Below are 15,024 nucleotides of genomic sequence, written 5' to 3' on the forward strand. Positions count from 1 at the left end.
CCTTGAGCAGAGTTTTCAGCCAAGCAGAAATACCCACATGGCTCACCTAGTCTGACAATTTCCCTCTCTGGATATAGAAGAAATAACTCCCAAAATGAGGTACTCGAAATAACAGAGCAAGAGGCATCTGAGAAAGAGAAGCTGCTGAAGGAAGGAACATGGGTTAAGGTTGGCCCCACTGACCTGCAGCAAACTCAAGAGTCACTCTGCAGAGAACTGCCCTAAATAGGTGGAGGACACTGGCCCTGGACTGACCCACGTTCATCTTCAAAGGCCACGGTTACACTCAGGTACCAGTATGTCCAGTTCAGACTACATGATAAGTCTCAACTGTCAGCAAGGAAGACCTGCCACCTTGCAAGCTGAGTGCTGCCCAGGAACCAGAGAGGCTCACAGAGCAACATTCAGAGAGCAGTGGCTATGCATCTGAGGCAGATAAGGGGAAATGAACCAACTGATGGGGAAGATGGGTTTCCTAGAAGCCCCTAGGAAACCGAGGCTCTGTCCTAGGCTGAGACAATTGGGAGGCAGAAAGCCAAGAGCTGAATAGCCTAGATACTGTCATTACGGGAAAGCAGAGCTCTGGAGCACCCTCTGCTGGGGTCAGGGGAGGCTTCTCCTCCCCAAAGCTGGTACCAGGGATGGGTCATCAGATGGGCCATTGCTACTATAAGAAAGAAATGTTGCCCACTCCCCCAGTGCAGACCCTCAGAGACCTGGTGGTGAAAAGCAGCTAATGATTTGGTAAAAAAATAGGTAGATAAGCACAAAGGATTCAAAGGAACACAGCATGGCCTGGAGAATTGTGGAACTAGTTAAGTCACCCCAAAAGTGGCCAGAGGCTACAGAGGTCACAGTATAGGCTGGTGAGGAAAGGGAGTGAGCAGAACCTGGGCGTGGTGGTATGAACCTAGAAGTTCTGAGGGCAGATGCTTGAGAAAGTGTCCATAGCCCCCTTTATTCCAAGCTTTGACTGGGAGTTTTCACCAGGGCCTACAGAGCTCAGTCCCAGAAGCCTGAGTAAGGCCCGAGCCATGCTCATGAACCTGTCCTGCATGCCCCATACTTTCAGATGATTCTAGGGTGATTCACCACCACCTGAAATAAACATGCACATGTGTATACAAACATACAAACACACACAGGCTGAAGTTGGCCCTGCTAGTGACAGCACTAGTCAAAACAAAAGATCTCTTCCTGAAATGACAAGCTATGCCTAGGTTATGCAACTGTAGTCAGCTGAGCCCAAGGAAAAGATTTAAGGACTGGGGTAGAACCAGGAGACCCAGGAGGCACCTTCTATTCCTGAAATGAGATTGAAGCCAACAATATATAAAAGCATGAGATTGACTATGCTATGATGACACTGCCTATGACACTGCCAGCCTCCCCTCAGGTGACACCTATTGCCATCACTAGGTCACAGAGCACCCATGAAGGCCAGGTCACTTGCCAAGGCAGTGATTATTAACAGCACCAAGGGCATCCCTGCCCACAATAGGGCTATTCAGTGCTCTTTTCTAATTTCATTACAGTTCTCCCCAAGCACCTGAGCTTGCTTCTGGACAATGGTGTTTTATCCACATCTTTCAGCTTTCTAAAGCTCTATGGCTATTAGTCACCCATCTCCCCTAGTCAGCTTGCTCTGTGGGCTCATGAACAAAGAAGCTGTGATGGCAGGGACTATGAGTTAGGCTCAAAGTATGCATGCCCCCTCACCCAAACTGAAAAACTGACCTGGCTACTGCCTCTGCTGGGTGCCCAATTTGCCAGTAGCAATCATCACTGAGCTGCTTGAAGGTTCTTCCTTCAATGAGTCGGGCTGGGGGCACGTAGATTATTTATGTATGTTGTGGGAGACACCCAGCACTGCCTCCAACCAAGAAACTATCCACTTGGAAGGTGATACTTCAGTGATCTGTCTCAGGAGGAAGAGGGAGAGCTGAACAGGAATATGGCTGGGTCACAACATGTACCCTTCCCCTCATACAATAACGTAGGCTCAAGTTCACATGTACCCCACACAACATACATGTGTCTATACTCACCAACACACAGGCATGTACAAACACTGCCCAACTTTCCCACAGATCCCTCAGGAACACACAAACACATCAATGCCAGATACCAAGGAGCATACACACAAAGCAAGGACATCTCTGCAGAGTAGTGACCTTTGGCATGTATTGATCTCAAGCTTGTAAACTGAACCCCCTCCCCCAACCCAATCCCCCCTCACTGAACCCAGCCCCCACCCCCAGCTGCCCAGTTTATTGTTACTGGCAAAGACTCCCTCAGGCACATCTCCATCCTACTGTGCCACCCACCAGAGGTTGCTAGGGGCTGGGGCCTTGAAGGCCATAGTTGTATCTTCATGATAGGGCCATGTTTATGGCACATTTATAGCCAGGACCCCCTCCTCTTCCCAAACTCCACCTTAAGAAGTTGGACCTCTGTCTTTGTAATCAGAATCACCTCCTCAAGGCTGACAACTGGCAAATGAGGAAGTTTGTGGATGAAGCCCCCTTGTGGGCAGATGCGGGAGAGGACAGGTTCTGCTTCGAGTCTTTCCCAGTTGGGTTTGTTTTACTACTTGGTATTATTGCAGTGGAAAAAAACATTAGTATGGGATAGGAATTAGGACACTCTTTCTGGCCCCAGTACTGCCATTTACAAGGTGTTTGACCTTGGGCAAATTGCTCCCCTACTGAGTCTCAGTTTATCCATCTGTAAAATGGCCTCTGAGTTTCAACTCTAAGTGTCAGGAATTATTCCTAGGCAAATCAAGCTTATTTGGAACAAGCCTAATTACAAGAAGAAAATTTATTATAATGCTGACTAACTCATGTCCATCTGTTTGCTACATGTTATTTTCAAAACTGCTTTCTTAACCCTATGTTACTGCATGTCCAGTATCTCGAGGATTCAGGTCAGATCTTCCCACACTGGACTAGAGGCTCTCTAGTGTGAGACTATGATGTCTCCCTTATTAAACTTTGCAAGCAGGTGCAAAATTTCCTTGGAAAAGCTAGAGTCAAAGTGGGGTCAAGATAGACACCAAGAAAGAAAATCTTGAAGTGTCTGTCCTAGGGACTATCAGCCACCTGCTGAGTCTGAAACCCACATATACCTCTCTTCTGACTCTCCCGGTTCTTCTTCTCAGTTGTGTAAGACCTCTCTCCTCCGTTTCTCCCCAGTGATCTAGTCGCCCAGGTCTCAGCTGTCCTGAATCCCTCCAGGCCACCCCTCCCTACCAGAAACCCATCCCTGCCTCTTCCTGCTTCTGCACTCACCAGCCCCTGGGCCAAGGACAGAAAACAGCAACAGCAGCAATAGGGCTGGTGGCAGCTGGAGCCCAGACCTGAGTCGAGGCTGGGAGAGGGGCAGTGTATGAGAGAGAGGGGTGGATAGTGGGAGAGACTTGGGGAAACACAGAGATGAGGGTAAAGGCTGAATTAACGGGTTGGGCTGGGCTGGGCACTGGGGCGAGAGCCAGGACAGGCAATCGGATGGGGACTGGAGCAAGGCTGGCGGTTGAGCCCTGGGCTTAAGCAAACACTGAGAATGGGGTTGGGACAGGGGCTGGTCTGGAATTTGTGACAGAAGGTGGTACAGGGGCAGAGGCCCGGATGGGGGCCAGGCCTGGGAATGGGACTGGGACTGGAGGGGGGGACTGGGATGGAACCTGGATCTGGGCATTCGCCGGGCCCCAGGCCGCGGCTGGGACCAATTTGGGAAGCGGGGCGAGGGCGGGGCCGGGGTCCAAGGCTTGGATCGGAATAGGACAAGGGGCCGGGACAAGGGCTGGGCCATGGCCCGGGGCGGGGGCGGGGCCGGACAGGCCAGCGCGGGAGGCGCAGGGCTGACCCGCGGCTCCGCTCCCCACCCCCGGGAGGTGGCCTCCAGTGTCCTCAAGGGCCGGGGCCGGGGTCGGGCTGGCTGGGCCCGGGCCGGGGACCAGGGTAGGAGTTCAGGCCTGGGCGACTCCCGGCTGCGCTGGACCAGCGATACCAGGCCCGGCGGCGGCGGCCTCGCCTGACGTCATCGTGACGCTCCGCCCCCCGGTCAGTTCGATTGGGTCTTCTCTGTAAAGCCCGCCCCCTGTCCTAGTCTATTGGTGTCTAACTTGGTCCTGCTGGGCTCCAAGGACAGGCTCCGCCCCAAGCCCCCTGGGGCGCCTGCCTTTCTCACCCTAGCCAAGGCCCACCAGATCCTCACAGCCTCCACTGAGATCCCCACAGACATCTCCTTTGCAGAGACCCCAGAGACAAACATATATCTGCAGACCCATATCTACCCACAGACTCTCACAGAGATCCTGCAAATCCCCTTAAAAGAAGTGAACCTTCTGGGTTCGTCCACTCCGGGTCCAATGCAGCAGCTTCCTCAGGAAACATCACTCACCGGATTGGTGACCAGACTGCTGTTTGCACGGAGACTACTGGGCGTTCCGGTTGCCCTGGTGACGGATCCCTCCTCTCTCGCCCGAGTTCCAGAGTTTTCTGTCAAGCCCCTCCCTCCTCCGCCCCAGACCCCCTAGCCCTTCCCCTTCCCCAGATCTGGCCAGATATCCTTTGCGAATTTCTGCAGGTGTCCCCAAGTCCCCTCCCCAAGTCACAGACATGGAAGCAAGGCCTCTCACCACACAGCACCTGTAGCCGGGTTTCATTCACATCCAAGAGCCTCCCTCCCTCCCGGCTAACACTTCTTCCCAGCTTCAGACAAGATCCTGACCTAAGGACTTGTAACGGCCAAACCAAAGCCCAGAGGTACGTGGCTTCTCCAACGGCCCCTCCTCCAAACCTCACCCCATTCCCCACCTCAGCCCAACCCCCTCCCATTCTCTACTTTTCATCGTTACCCTCCCCCTCAGCCACGTGCCTCTGCCCAGTTCCCTCCTCCCCTTCATTTTCCCTTACCTCTCTGGGTCTCCACCCTCAAGTCCCTTTCTCCTCTTAAGGAACTCCTGGTCATCTTCCTTCCCATCATTCTAACTCTCCCCCCACTTCCTGTCCCAAGACAGGGTCTGACTAGTTTTGTTTTGGATTTAGTATTCCGGAGCATAGAGGAAAACTAGGGGGCTCAGAAAGGTAAGGTGGGGATCCATAGGCAATGTTGCAAATGATGACAAGCTCTGAATGTCTGGGCCAAGAAATTTGGACTTAATCCTTAGGCTGCGTCACTGAGTGTTTTTTAAGCAGGGAATGCCAGTTAGGTTTGCATTTTAGAAAAATCTTGATTGGGTCATTAAGGACGACTGACTTCTTTTGGACATCCTTCCCAGATAAATTAGGCACAGCCCACTCCCCCCAGCATCCTGAGCTTACTCCAGCACACCACCAACTTATTTGTATTGTCATTTTAGTTAACTGTCTCCTTCCCAGATTCTTTCCACTGACTTCGGTGCTTAGCATAGTGCCTGGGTAAGAATGTAAGATTAGGCTTTTTAGGAAAAAGTGTAAATTACATAAATGAAAGAATGGTGAGGGGGTTAATAGGCTGGGGAATGTGGCAGAGGGGCAAAGTTATTACATAATCCACATTGAAAATTATTAGAACTTGAACAAAATTGGAGGAAAAGGAGAGGATGGGGTTGAGGGATATTTAGAAGATAGGAAATAAAATCCTTGGTGGCACTTTGAAGATTAGGGTGAGGGGAACGAAGATTAGGGTAATTCCCGGAGTTCAGTTTTGATGCCGTCTGGGACATCCACTTAGCAATATTCAGCAGGCAGCTGGGCATGAGTGTGAAGTACAGGGGTTTAAAGAGGTCTGAAGTGGAAATATAGATTTAGGAATCATCAGCATACAGCTGGAAGAAGTTGAAGACTTGAACACGAATGACATCGAGAGGATGTGTGTGTTCCCTAGACAGAACTAGACTGTGGCCAGGGCCCTGCCTAAGGGTCATGGCAGCTCCCTGCACTCTTAGGAGCAAAGCCCTGCTTTGGCTTGATCTTCCCAGTCTCTAGAACTCCAGAGCCTGATCTCTACCATCCTGAGGTATAACCAGGACCCTGCTCTTGAACTTGCAAAGTTGCTGTGCTTAGACTTCCTCCTGGGGCATGGTTCTTTGCTACCATCTACTGATGGAATTCTGACTGCTTCAGCCTTCCCCTCTGTAAGTTCCAGCCCTCACAACTCATATAGCAGCATGCCACATGGGATCTAGCCACATGGATGAACCTCCTGGCACCATACCCTGACCCAAAGAAATTTTTGTAATTGGGTTTGATTTAGTCCGCCTCATCCTCCAACTAGGATTGATATGGTGGCTATGGTTAATAATAGCCTCAGGTTAATGATGAGTTTTGGCTTAGGGTTGATATTGGTCCAAGTTTTTGTCATGTTAATCATCTTGCTTCCCCCTTGTATCTCAGGTGCACTGAGAACCTTATCCTAATTCCATAACCCCCAGTGAACCGTGACTTGGAGAACCTCCGATTCCAACCTAATGATACCTGTACCCTATTCTACCACTAGATGGAAGCAGACCAGGTCACAGAAGAGCCTCCTACCACCATGGATGCAGAGGAGCACCCTTCTTCAAAGGATCCTTCTGCTGAGGACTTACAGGAGCACCCGTCTCTGAAACCCCCTTGGAGCCTTCCATCTCTGAGACCCCTTTAAAGCCGCTTCGTCTGAATTTCATACAGTGTCATCCACTTCCCAGATCCCTTTAAAGACTGACACCTCTGAAATGCCTTTGGAGCCTTCAGTTTCTGAGACCCCTTTAGGACACTCAGTCTCTAAGATCCCTTTGGAGACCCCTATCCCGGAAAGCCCACTGGAGACTCACATTTCTAAGATCTCAGAGCAACACTTGTCTTTTCATACTTCACCACCAGGCCATGTCTCTGTGTCTCCCTCTCAGACTCTAAAGGAAGACCCCTACTCTGAGTCTTCCTCCAGTGAGGTCTCATGGACAAAGAGGTCCATGCAAGTTTCTGAACCTGAGACCTTTCAAAAGCACTCCCTTTCAGGCCCTTCAGCCCAGGCCCACCTGGACACATTTGCAAAAGAGAGGGAAGAAGGAGAGGACGAGGGGGTGGATGCCAGTGACAGCACCGCTTACACAGTTCAACCAGACAAGAAGGGGAAGAAAGGAGTTAGCTGTAATTGCTCCTGCTCTGTTCCCCATTATCATCCCTGTCTTTCACCTGCTGCATGAGGAGGTGGTTCAATTACTCTTTGACCTGTCCCCTTCTTCATTTTAGGCCCTCTTCACTTCCCCTTGGTTACTTGCCCCTGCTACTTCCCAGGTTACGAAGTCCACACAGTGGTCCCTGCTAAGCAGGAAGAGCTTGCGGAAGTGGCCAAGGCAATGTACAGAGAGAAGTCTGGTGCTCAGGTGAATCACCTTTTTCAGTGGGAGAAGAATACAGCCCTGAGTGCCATCCAGACAGGTGAGCCCAGCAGCTTTTCAGAGCCTGTGACAGGCCCTTGGCCATCCTCCAACAGGATCTGGGAACTTTACCACTCAAGGATAGTTGCCCTGTGGATATGGCAATACCTCCTGCCTGAAACCTGGGGAGCTAGCAAGTGGGCCAAGGTGGATGCATGGATGCAGGGAAAAAGTGAGGATATTCACATAAAGTCCAGATAGGGACAGGAGGCTGAACTAAAGTTGTTAAAACCAGAAGGGCCATAGGCCAACCCCTGATCTAGGGCGCAAATAAGCTGCACCAAACAGACCCTGTGACAGAGAAGGCCCAGGACCATGGACAGGCCTAGGAGATTTGTTGCTCTGACATGGCAAAAGGTCCTGGCCCCCTTGATGGAACTCCATTAAAAGACTGTCACCCCCTGTGTGCCAGACGCATGATCACCTGGGTACCCAAAAGCTGTGTCTCCTCACCAAAGAAGAGTCATATCTTCTAGCCCTGTTGATCCCAAGTCTCGGTCTAGAATGGAGTACTCTTGACAATCCTATCAGTGGGATTCTGTGCTAATCTCTGTCTGTATATGAAGGATGTACAGGTGTACAGTGCAAACACATGCTGTCCTGTGTGTGAGCATGTGCACCTGTGTTCCTGAACTTCATATCTATGGGGATTACCCTATAGACAGGGACAGGTGGCTGAACTAAAGTTGTTAAAGAGCAACACTTGTCTTTTCACACTTCACCACCTTAACCTGCCATGAGCATTCTGGAGTTTCTAGACTGAATTCAATAGATGGCACTGATTTATTCTGGTCTTCCATTACTTCCTTTCCCCTTATGATATGATAGGCACAGAGTTGTGTTAAAACTACATGGGCCTAAGATACAACCAATTAATTCTGTGTCCTTATGCCTCCTCCATGTAATTTAGTTTGCTCATTCCCATGCAGGGACCCTCCCCACCCCATTGCCTAGACAAGAAAGTCATAGTGATCTCAATTCTCAGTCTCAATCCAGGCACTGAAACAGTTTTGTTTGCTTATTTTAACATCTGTCACTCATACTTGTTCTTGCAAATGCAGAGTCTGTTCTGTCCCCACACTCGCCTTCTCAGAACCTCCTACTTCCTACTCTTCAAAGCCATCATGCTGCTTCAAGTTGAATATCTTCATTTTCCTGTTTAAATAGGCAGTTTTATTCAGAAATTTAAGTCTCATTCAATCCTGAACAAAGGTATTTGGGGTTTCCTTCTAATATTGGGGGTGTTGAATCCCTGGAGAGTCAGTACATGTGCTGTGCAGAGATATATCAAGTGTAAGTTTTTCTTTTATCCATTCAACATTGATTGAGCACCAGCGACATGCCAGGCATTGAGCTAGCTGTGAGATGATGGTGCTAGTATGGTGTCAGACAAAAATCTCTCAAATAATTTGTGCTTTAATGAGAGAAACCAGTAAGCAAAAGGTCAACTAATTCATTCTAACAACTACTATGACTGAGGTCAGCCCAGAGTGCTGCATGAAAAGAGAAAAAGGACACCCACCTTGAAGGCTCAGGGGATAGGCCTTGAGAAAGAAGAGATGGCCAGGTAAGGAGCAGGGTCAGGTGAGACATGACAGGGAAGGCACCACAGAGAACTAAACAATGCAGTGTGCCCACTGTGTAGTGTTGGTCAGAGCAACCCACTCAGCTCTGGAAGGGCAGAACTACACAGGCATTTCTGTGCCATGTTCAAGAGTTAGGATTACACCCTAAGGGCACCTGACAGTCACTTCAATGAAGTGGGATACTAATGAGAACAGAGTAGTGTTTTTGAAAGACCACTCTGGCAGTTGGTTAGTCTGAAGAAAGACTGGAGATAGAAAGGCTACACTGTGGAGTATGGTAATAATCCAGGTAAGAAGTAGACAGATGGAGAAGTACATTCAGGAAATCCTAAGAAGGTAAAACTGACCTGTGGATCTTTGGATGTATTGGATGAGAAAGAGGGACATGCCTGGCATGACATCTAGGTTTTTGGCTTAATTAACTGATTGGATGATGATGCCATTAACTGAAAGCCTGAAAGAGAGTAGATGCTTGATAAGTATGTGTTGGATGAACAGGACAGAAAATGAGGGCCAGTTTTAGAAGGAGTAATGAGATATAACACATTTGAAGTGCTTGTGGAGCATGCTGGTGAAAAGGCTGGCTCTGTGGGTCTGAAGCTCGGGAGAGAGGTGTGGGCTGCAGACAGTCCCCACTGAAGACAGATACATGTTGTATGGAGACGTTTTAAGCACAAAGAGATGTTATCATGGAAATGTGACTATGCGATTGTGGAACTGACTTTGTTATACCGTGTATTTTCACTATAATATCTCTGCCATAGACATCTTTGTCACAGGCATTTTTGCCACATAACTAATTGGCCATAGACAATTTTGCCATTAAGTGCTTATGAAAATGCTTATGGAAAGATGTTTATGGCAAAATTACCTAGAACCATGTACAGACTCAAAATGGCATCCCAGATAATGTCTCCTCTCCCTGCCAGTCTTTATCCAGTCAAAACAGGAAGAAGGTTTGGAATCAGCAGAGAGGGCCCCACTTTGGAATACACAGCCAGATGTTCACTGTCCCACTTTGAGGGCACTGACACCTGGAACAGTTTGAGGTGTAGTTGCCAGGCTCCCTGATCAAACCCCAGGCTTCTTCATCTGAAAGGTGGGCTCTGACTCCCGTATCAGTGCTTGGAGTTGAGTCCCCCAGGGCCTCAGGCCGGACCTTGATCTGTGGGTACCACTCTTATTCACCTCCACACCTCACCTGCTCAGCCAGTATATCCTGCTACTCTGGACAGGGTTGAGATGCCTTAATGGAATCCTGGCCCCCACTCACTCCACTGTGACTCTGCCTGTACCCCGTCCGTTTAGTCAAGCCTCCCTGGTGTATGGTGCACTGGGCTGTCAGTATCAAGACAAAGAGTGAAGCCAAAAGCCACACCCGCCAGGCTTTAGACTCTCAGAGACCATGAGTAAGACAGGAAAACCTAGTCTGACAATTAGGCACAAAACTGTGAGGCGTGGCCCTGGCCAGAGTCATAGATGAGGACACCAACTCTTATCATCCCTAGAACTTCAGGGTTTTGCCTGGAACACAGGGTCTCTCTTCCCTCCTGAAGGAATTTGCTCATTCACTTATTCAGCCAAGCAGTCTGTTCTCTGAGCTCCTGTTTTGTGCCAGGCCCTGTGCTAGAGCTAGAGACAGATAAAAAGACAGACCCTTCCTTGGAGGAACCCCCAGTCTAATGAGAACGCAAATGAGTAGCCCATTTAATGCATTATACTGTGATAAGAGTTCACAAGGAGCCCTGAGAGGCAAGAGGAGGGACCCCTAGACACCCAGGGAAAATCAGAACAACTTTTTGGTAGTGACTCTTCATTGCACCCTTTAAATGGGAATAAGAGTCCTACAAGTGAAGGTCCTGCTCCATGGGGACTCATACAGGATTCTTGGGTAGAAGTTGGGGTACTCTCAGCAATCATGGAGGATGAGAAAATCTGAGTGGGAAGTGCTCTCTGGTTCTCCTCCCACATTTACATAGCACCACCCTTGCCTTGTGGTGAGATTGACCATTTTCAGATCCCACTACTACCACCAGGCTTTCAAGGGCTGTGGCCTCTTGTGGGTGCCTGCCATCAGGGATACTTCCTAGCCTCCCCTTCCTTTCCAGGCCACCTTTCTTAGCTTCATAAGCTTGTATATTTGGGTCTTCACTCATGACTTTGAGTTCACCCCTTTCTCCTGACCCTTAGAAAGCAATAAGCGGCCCTTCTCAAATTCATAAGAGGGTATTAGTTTAGTAACTCCAGGAACACAGAAGAGAGGTGGGAAGGTGCAACCTGGAGAGGTGGGGAAAGCCCTCCTACCCAGCTTCCTCTTCAGGTCCTTTCAACAACAACCAGGCTCCTTAAGAGACAATCCCCACCACCTACTCTACACCTGGTCAGTCATCTTCCCTTTCGCTAACCTTAGACAGTTCAAGGAAACAAAGCAAAGTCGGGCCCTAATTTGGGGAGGAGAGGAGAAAAGAATCCCCACCGTCACAGAACTCAGTGAAATTCATGTTCACCTTCAAACAAAACTACATTTATGATCTCTCTGCTCAGAAACTGAAGACTGTCTCATTCATCCCTGGCAGGCCAACAGAGGTGGAGTGGGTCCTAGGTTAGGAAGGAGAACAAAAACAATTCAGGGCAATGAGGAAACCTTGAGGAGAAGAGTCTAAAGGAGTAGGAGTGAGGACTCATGGGCACAGATGAATATACCTGGAGGGAGGGGAGAGCTAAGAACACCTAGGGTACACTTAGGCTACCCTTTCCTTCCTGCTAGTCCTCATTACTCCACACCCAGGTCTCTACATTGGCTGGTGCTGCCCCCATTATCTATGGGACTGTTTCCGGATTGGGGGTGAGTCCAAGTGCTTTTGTGGACACTTGCTGAGAGAGCACCAGATTATCTCAGGTAGGGAGAACTGACCAGCCCTGTCAGTGGGGAGGGACAACTGTACTGCCATGTGTGGAGATGTATGAAAGAAAGTGTGTTGATATGGGGGAGGGGGCTGGCATGGAAAGGTGCTGGTCTAATCCTCCCACCCAACCCCAATCCCTTCCCATAGACATATTGGTGCCCTGCAATGTGGGCCACTGCCGATGCCTCGTGTTCTGCTTTATCCCATCACGCCCAGAGGAGGTGGGTGAGTTCTGGCTCAAGAGATGGGCCACCTTTGACCCCAAGGCCTGGAGGGCCCAGTGTCGCCCACAGCCATGAAGACCATGTAGCTACTGGGTCCCATCCCTGCAGGGTCAAAGGTAACTTCTAGGGCAAGGTGGGGGAGGCAGGGCAGAGAATGGATACAAATAGTTTGAAGATGAGGATGGGGGAACTGGTAGGAGAGATGTGGGTTAGTGGTTGGTGAGGAAGAAATGAGAATGTAGTCAGCCCATGGGGAAGCCCCAGTTCCATATACTTTTCTTGGCTGGCCCCTGCCCTAGGCTGTTGCTGCCACTGCTTTGAGTTTAATTTCCTGTGTGCAGCCTGTGACCAGCACTGGGAAGAACTTGGGACTTTCTTTGAGACTGAGGAGACCTGGTGACAAGGAGGGAGGCCTCATGGTGAGGGGGTACCTAGAACAGGGGGCCATTCTAGGCTCTGTAGTTAGAAGGCTGGGCAGGAAAGTACTCCACACACAACCGTCCAATCCAGCACTACCTCACCCACCCCACACCCACACCTGCACTGATGTCCACCTCCAGGAGCAGACTGTGGGCCTTTTGCAGAGATGTCTACTGTTCAAAAAGCCAGGGGCAGCAGCTGACTTTGAGTCCCTATAGAAGCAGGGGTCCTCTGGTCATTGCAGATCCCACCCTAATCCCCCTGGGCTCCCTGGCCCACACACTCCCCAACCTGGCCCTACATCTGACCACCTATCTGACCTTGTCACCTCTGCTCTTCTCTCCTTCAGGGACAGACATTGACACCACCTGGCACAGGCCTCAGTGAGCCTGGCCCAGATCAGCAATAAAAGGGAAGCCACCAGACTCTGACCTGGCTCTGTATGGCACAGATAGAGCTCGGCCCAGGGATAGACACCCTGGACCTTGGAGTGGGACCTATGAGGGGTGAGAGAGCACCACAGGAGAGAGGCTGGATCCAGCTCTCTGCCTCCACCATTCCAGCTGCCAGCTCTGGCATCAGGAGAAGGACATGGCGTCAAGGAAGCCAAGGAAAGGGGTTTCAAGAGGGTTAGAGTGAGTAGTGACGTTAGATGCAACTGGGGGCTCTAGTAAGAAAAAGACTGGAAAGTATCCATTGGTTTTGCAGTTAGAAGGTCTTTGGGGACTTTTAAGAGTGTAGTTTCAGTGTGTGGTGGAGGCAGAAACCAAACAGCAGTGAGCTGGAAGGTTTCTTTAAGAAGCTAGGCTGAAAAGAGGAGAGAAGTCCAGACTATATCCAGAGGGAGATGTGGAGTCAAGGAAGTACTTTTTAGGAGGGAAAAAGGGAAAAGGCCAGTAGAGAAAAACACCTTGATGGATGTAGAAGAGAAAGAGAGATACCTGGTGAGACAAGATCCCAGAGATGGAGGGCGGGGATGAGGTCACAGCAGACGTGAAGAGGTTCACTCTGAACAGGAGAAACACCACTTCCTAGGACCAAGAGGAAGGAAGAAGGGAAGGCTGGGGACTTCATTAAGCTTCAGGGAGCATGATCTTGTGGAAGTTCCCCTGTGAAGTAGGAAACAAGGTCAGTTGCTGGTGGGGGGAGGATAGGGTAACAGCAGGAGTAGGAGACAGGAAGAGAGGAAAGTTTGGGAAGGCTAATGTGGGGAACTAGAGAAAAACCGGATCCATGGGTGGTGAGAATTCAGGTACAGTGGGAAGCAAGAACCTACTTAAAGAAGAGAAGCAAACTATTTAGCTTAATGGGTGTGGTACAAGGAAGGTGTTGGGAAGGATGATTAGGAAAATAAGGAAAAAGAAGAAGGCTTGAGGATGTGGAAAGCTGATCATACAAATAGGGAAAGTAAAGCCCGGAAAGCAATCAACAGATTGAGAAAAAAGAACAGTCAAAGAATAGGAGTCTCTAATGAGGTCCAACAGCAGATGCAGTGGCAGGAATGGAAGCAGAGGAGACAGTGGTCAGAACCAGCAGAGCACTGCAGCTTTTGGATGAGAGCAGCTGAGTGTCGTTACTAAAGCTTCGGGTACAACATTGCCGGGGAGGGACTAGGAAGCCCACAAATGATTCTTGTGGGGAGTAGGAGATTCTGACACTTAACTAATGGACTCTGTGACCTAGGCAAGTCATTTTCCTTCTCTGGACCTGTTTCCGGGATCTGCTAAACAGGAATAAGTTCTGTGCTACCTGCTTTCTATGAGAACCCAAGGAAATAACCGTTTTCAAAGTGTTTTGTACTCACCTACCTCTCCTGGCTGGGTTCCTTCCTCTTCCTAGATCCCAGCTCCCCTTACCTCTTGCCCTTCTCCAGAGCAGCTGTAGGGGCTGCTGTATCCCAGAGGCACCACAGAAAAGTTAAGCCTCTAGGGCACCAAGAAAAGGCCAGTCTACATTTCCTCACATTTGGACAGACCATCTATCCTTCCAAGAGAAGGAATGCAACCTGGACTGCTAGAACTCCGAAGGGATGGGGGTGCGGGGGTGAGACACAGGGTCAAATGTTTGTCCTTTGGAGGTGAAAGGCTATACAAAAGGTATCCATACTATCTCCAGAAGTAGAGTTCCTCATTTATGGTTATGTGCAATTAGCACCATGATGACCATTCACTAAAATTAACAGTCAAGAGTAGAGGAATGGTTACTATGATAAACTCGCTCAATTAAATATTAGGCAGCCATTACAAAGAATATTAACAGAGACTATAATACTGAAAATTTTAAATGGAAGAATAAGTATATGCAATATATATTATATTATGAAAGGAAACAATGTTATTGCTACACAAATAATTATTAACCACCTATGTGTCAGGTGTGCTAAAAAAAAGCTACAGTGGCGACTTTTGTCCTATGTTTAAGCGTCAGACTAAAACTTACCTGATGTAAGTATATTTTGGGACCCCATGTTTCTTATGTCAAAT

General features: G+C 49.3%; 2 protein-coding genes across 12 annotated transcripts in view; one reads left to right on the top strand and one right to left on the bottom strand.

The window, feature by feature from the left end:
* TMEM8B (transmembrane protein 8B) overlaps nt 1–15,024 on the bottom strand; it is a 39,013-nt gene that overhangs the window by 23,434 nt on the left and 555 nt on the right. For 2 of the 11 annotated variants that reach the window (XM_036996557.2, XM_017674795.3), the window contains exon 1: nt 4,346–4,765. The exons of 2 other annotated variants lie outside the window; for them this stretch is intronic. Coding sequence is in view for 4 of the 9 variants with exons in the window: in XM_017674795.3 (XP_017530284.2) it covers nt 4,346–4,397 (52 nt within the window). In the remaining 5 variants the exon portion in view is untranslated. Of the gene's footprint in view, nt 1–1,737; nt 1,919–3,293; nt 4,018–4,345; nt 4,766–13,482; nt 13,651–15,024 lie in introns of those variants that run through there. 7 more of the 11 variants (XM_017674941.3, XR_005055410.2, XM_017674640.3 and 4 more) reach the window with 7 other exon arrangements.
* Nucleotides 6,484–12,928, top strand: FAM221B (family with sequence similarity 221 member B). The gene is given in 9 exon segments (XM_017671667.3): nt 6,484–6,580; nt 6,583–6,633; nt 6,636–7,115; nt 7,272–7,406; nt 11,780–11,890; nt 12,045–12,183; nt 12,185–12,237; nt 12,421–12,540; nt 12,891–12,928. Coding segments are annotated over 9 exon segments (1,224 nt in total).

This window comes from Manis javanica, chromosome 2 (genome assembly GCF_040802235.1).
Source record: "Manis javanica isolate MJ-LG chromosome 2, MJ_LKY, whole genome shotgun sequence".
NCBI lineage: Eukaryota > Metazoa > Chordata > Mammalia > Pholidota > Manidae > Manis > Manis javanica.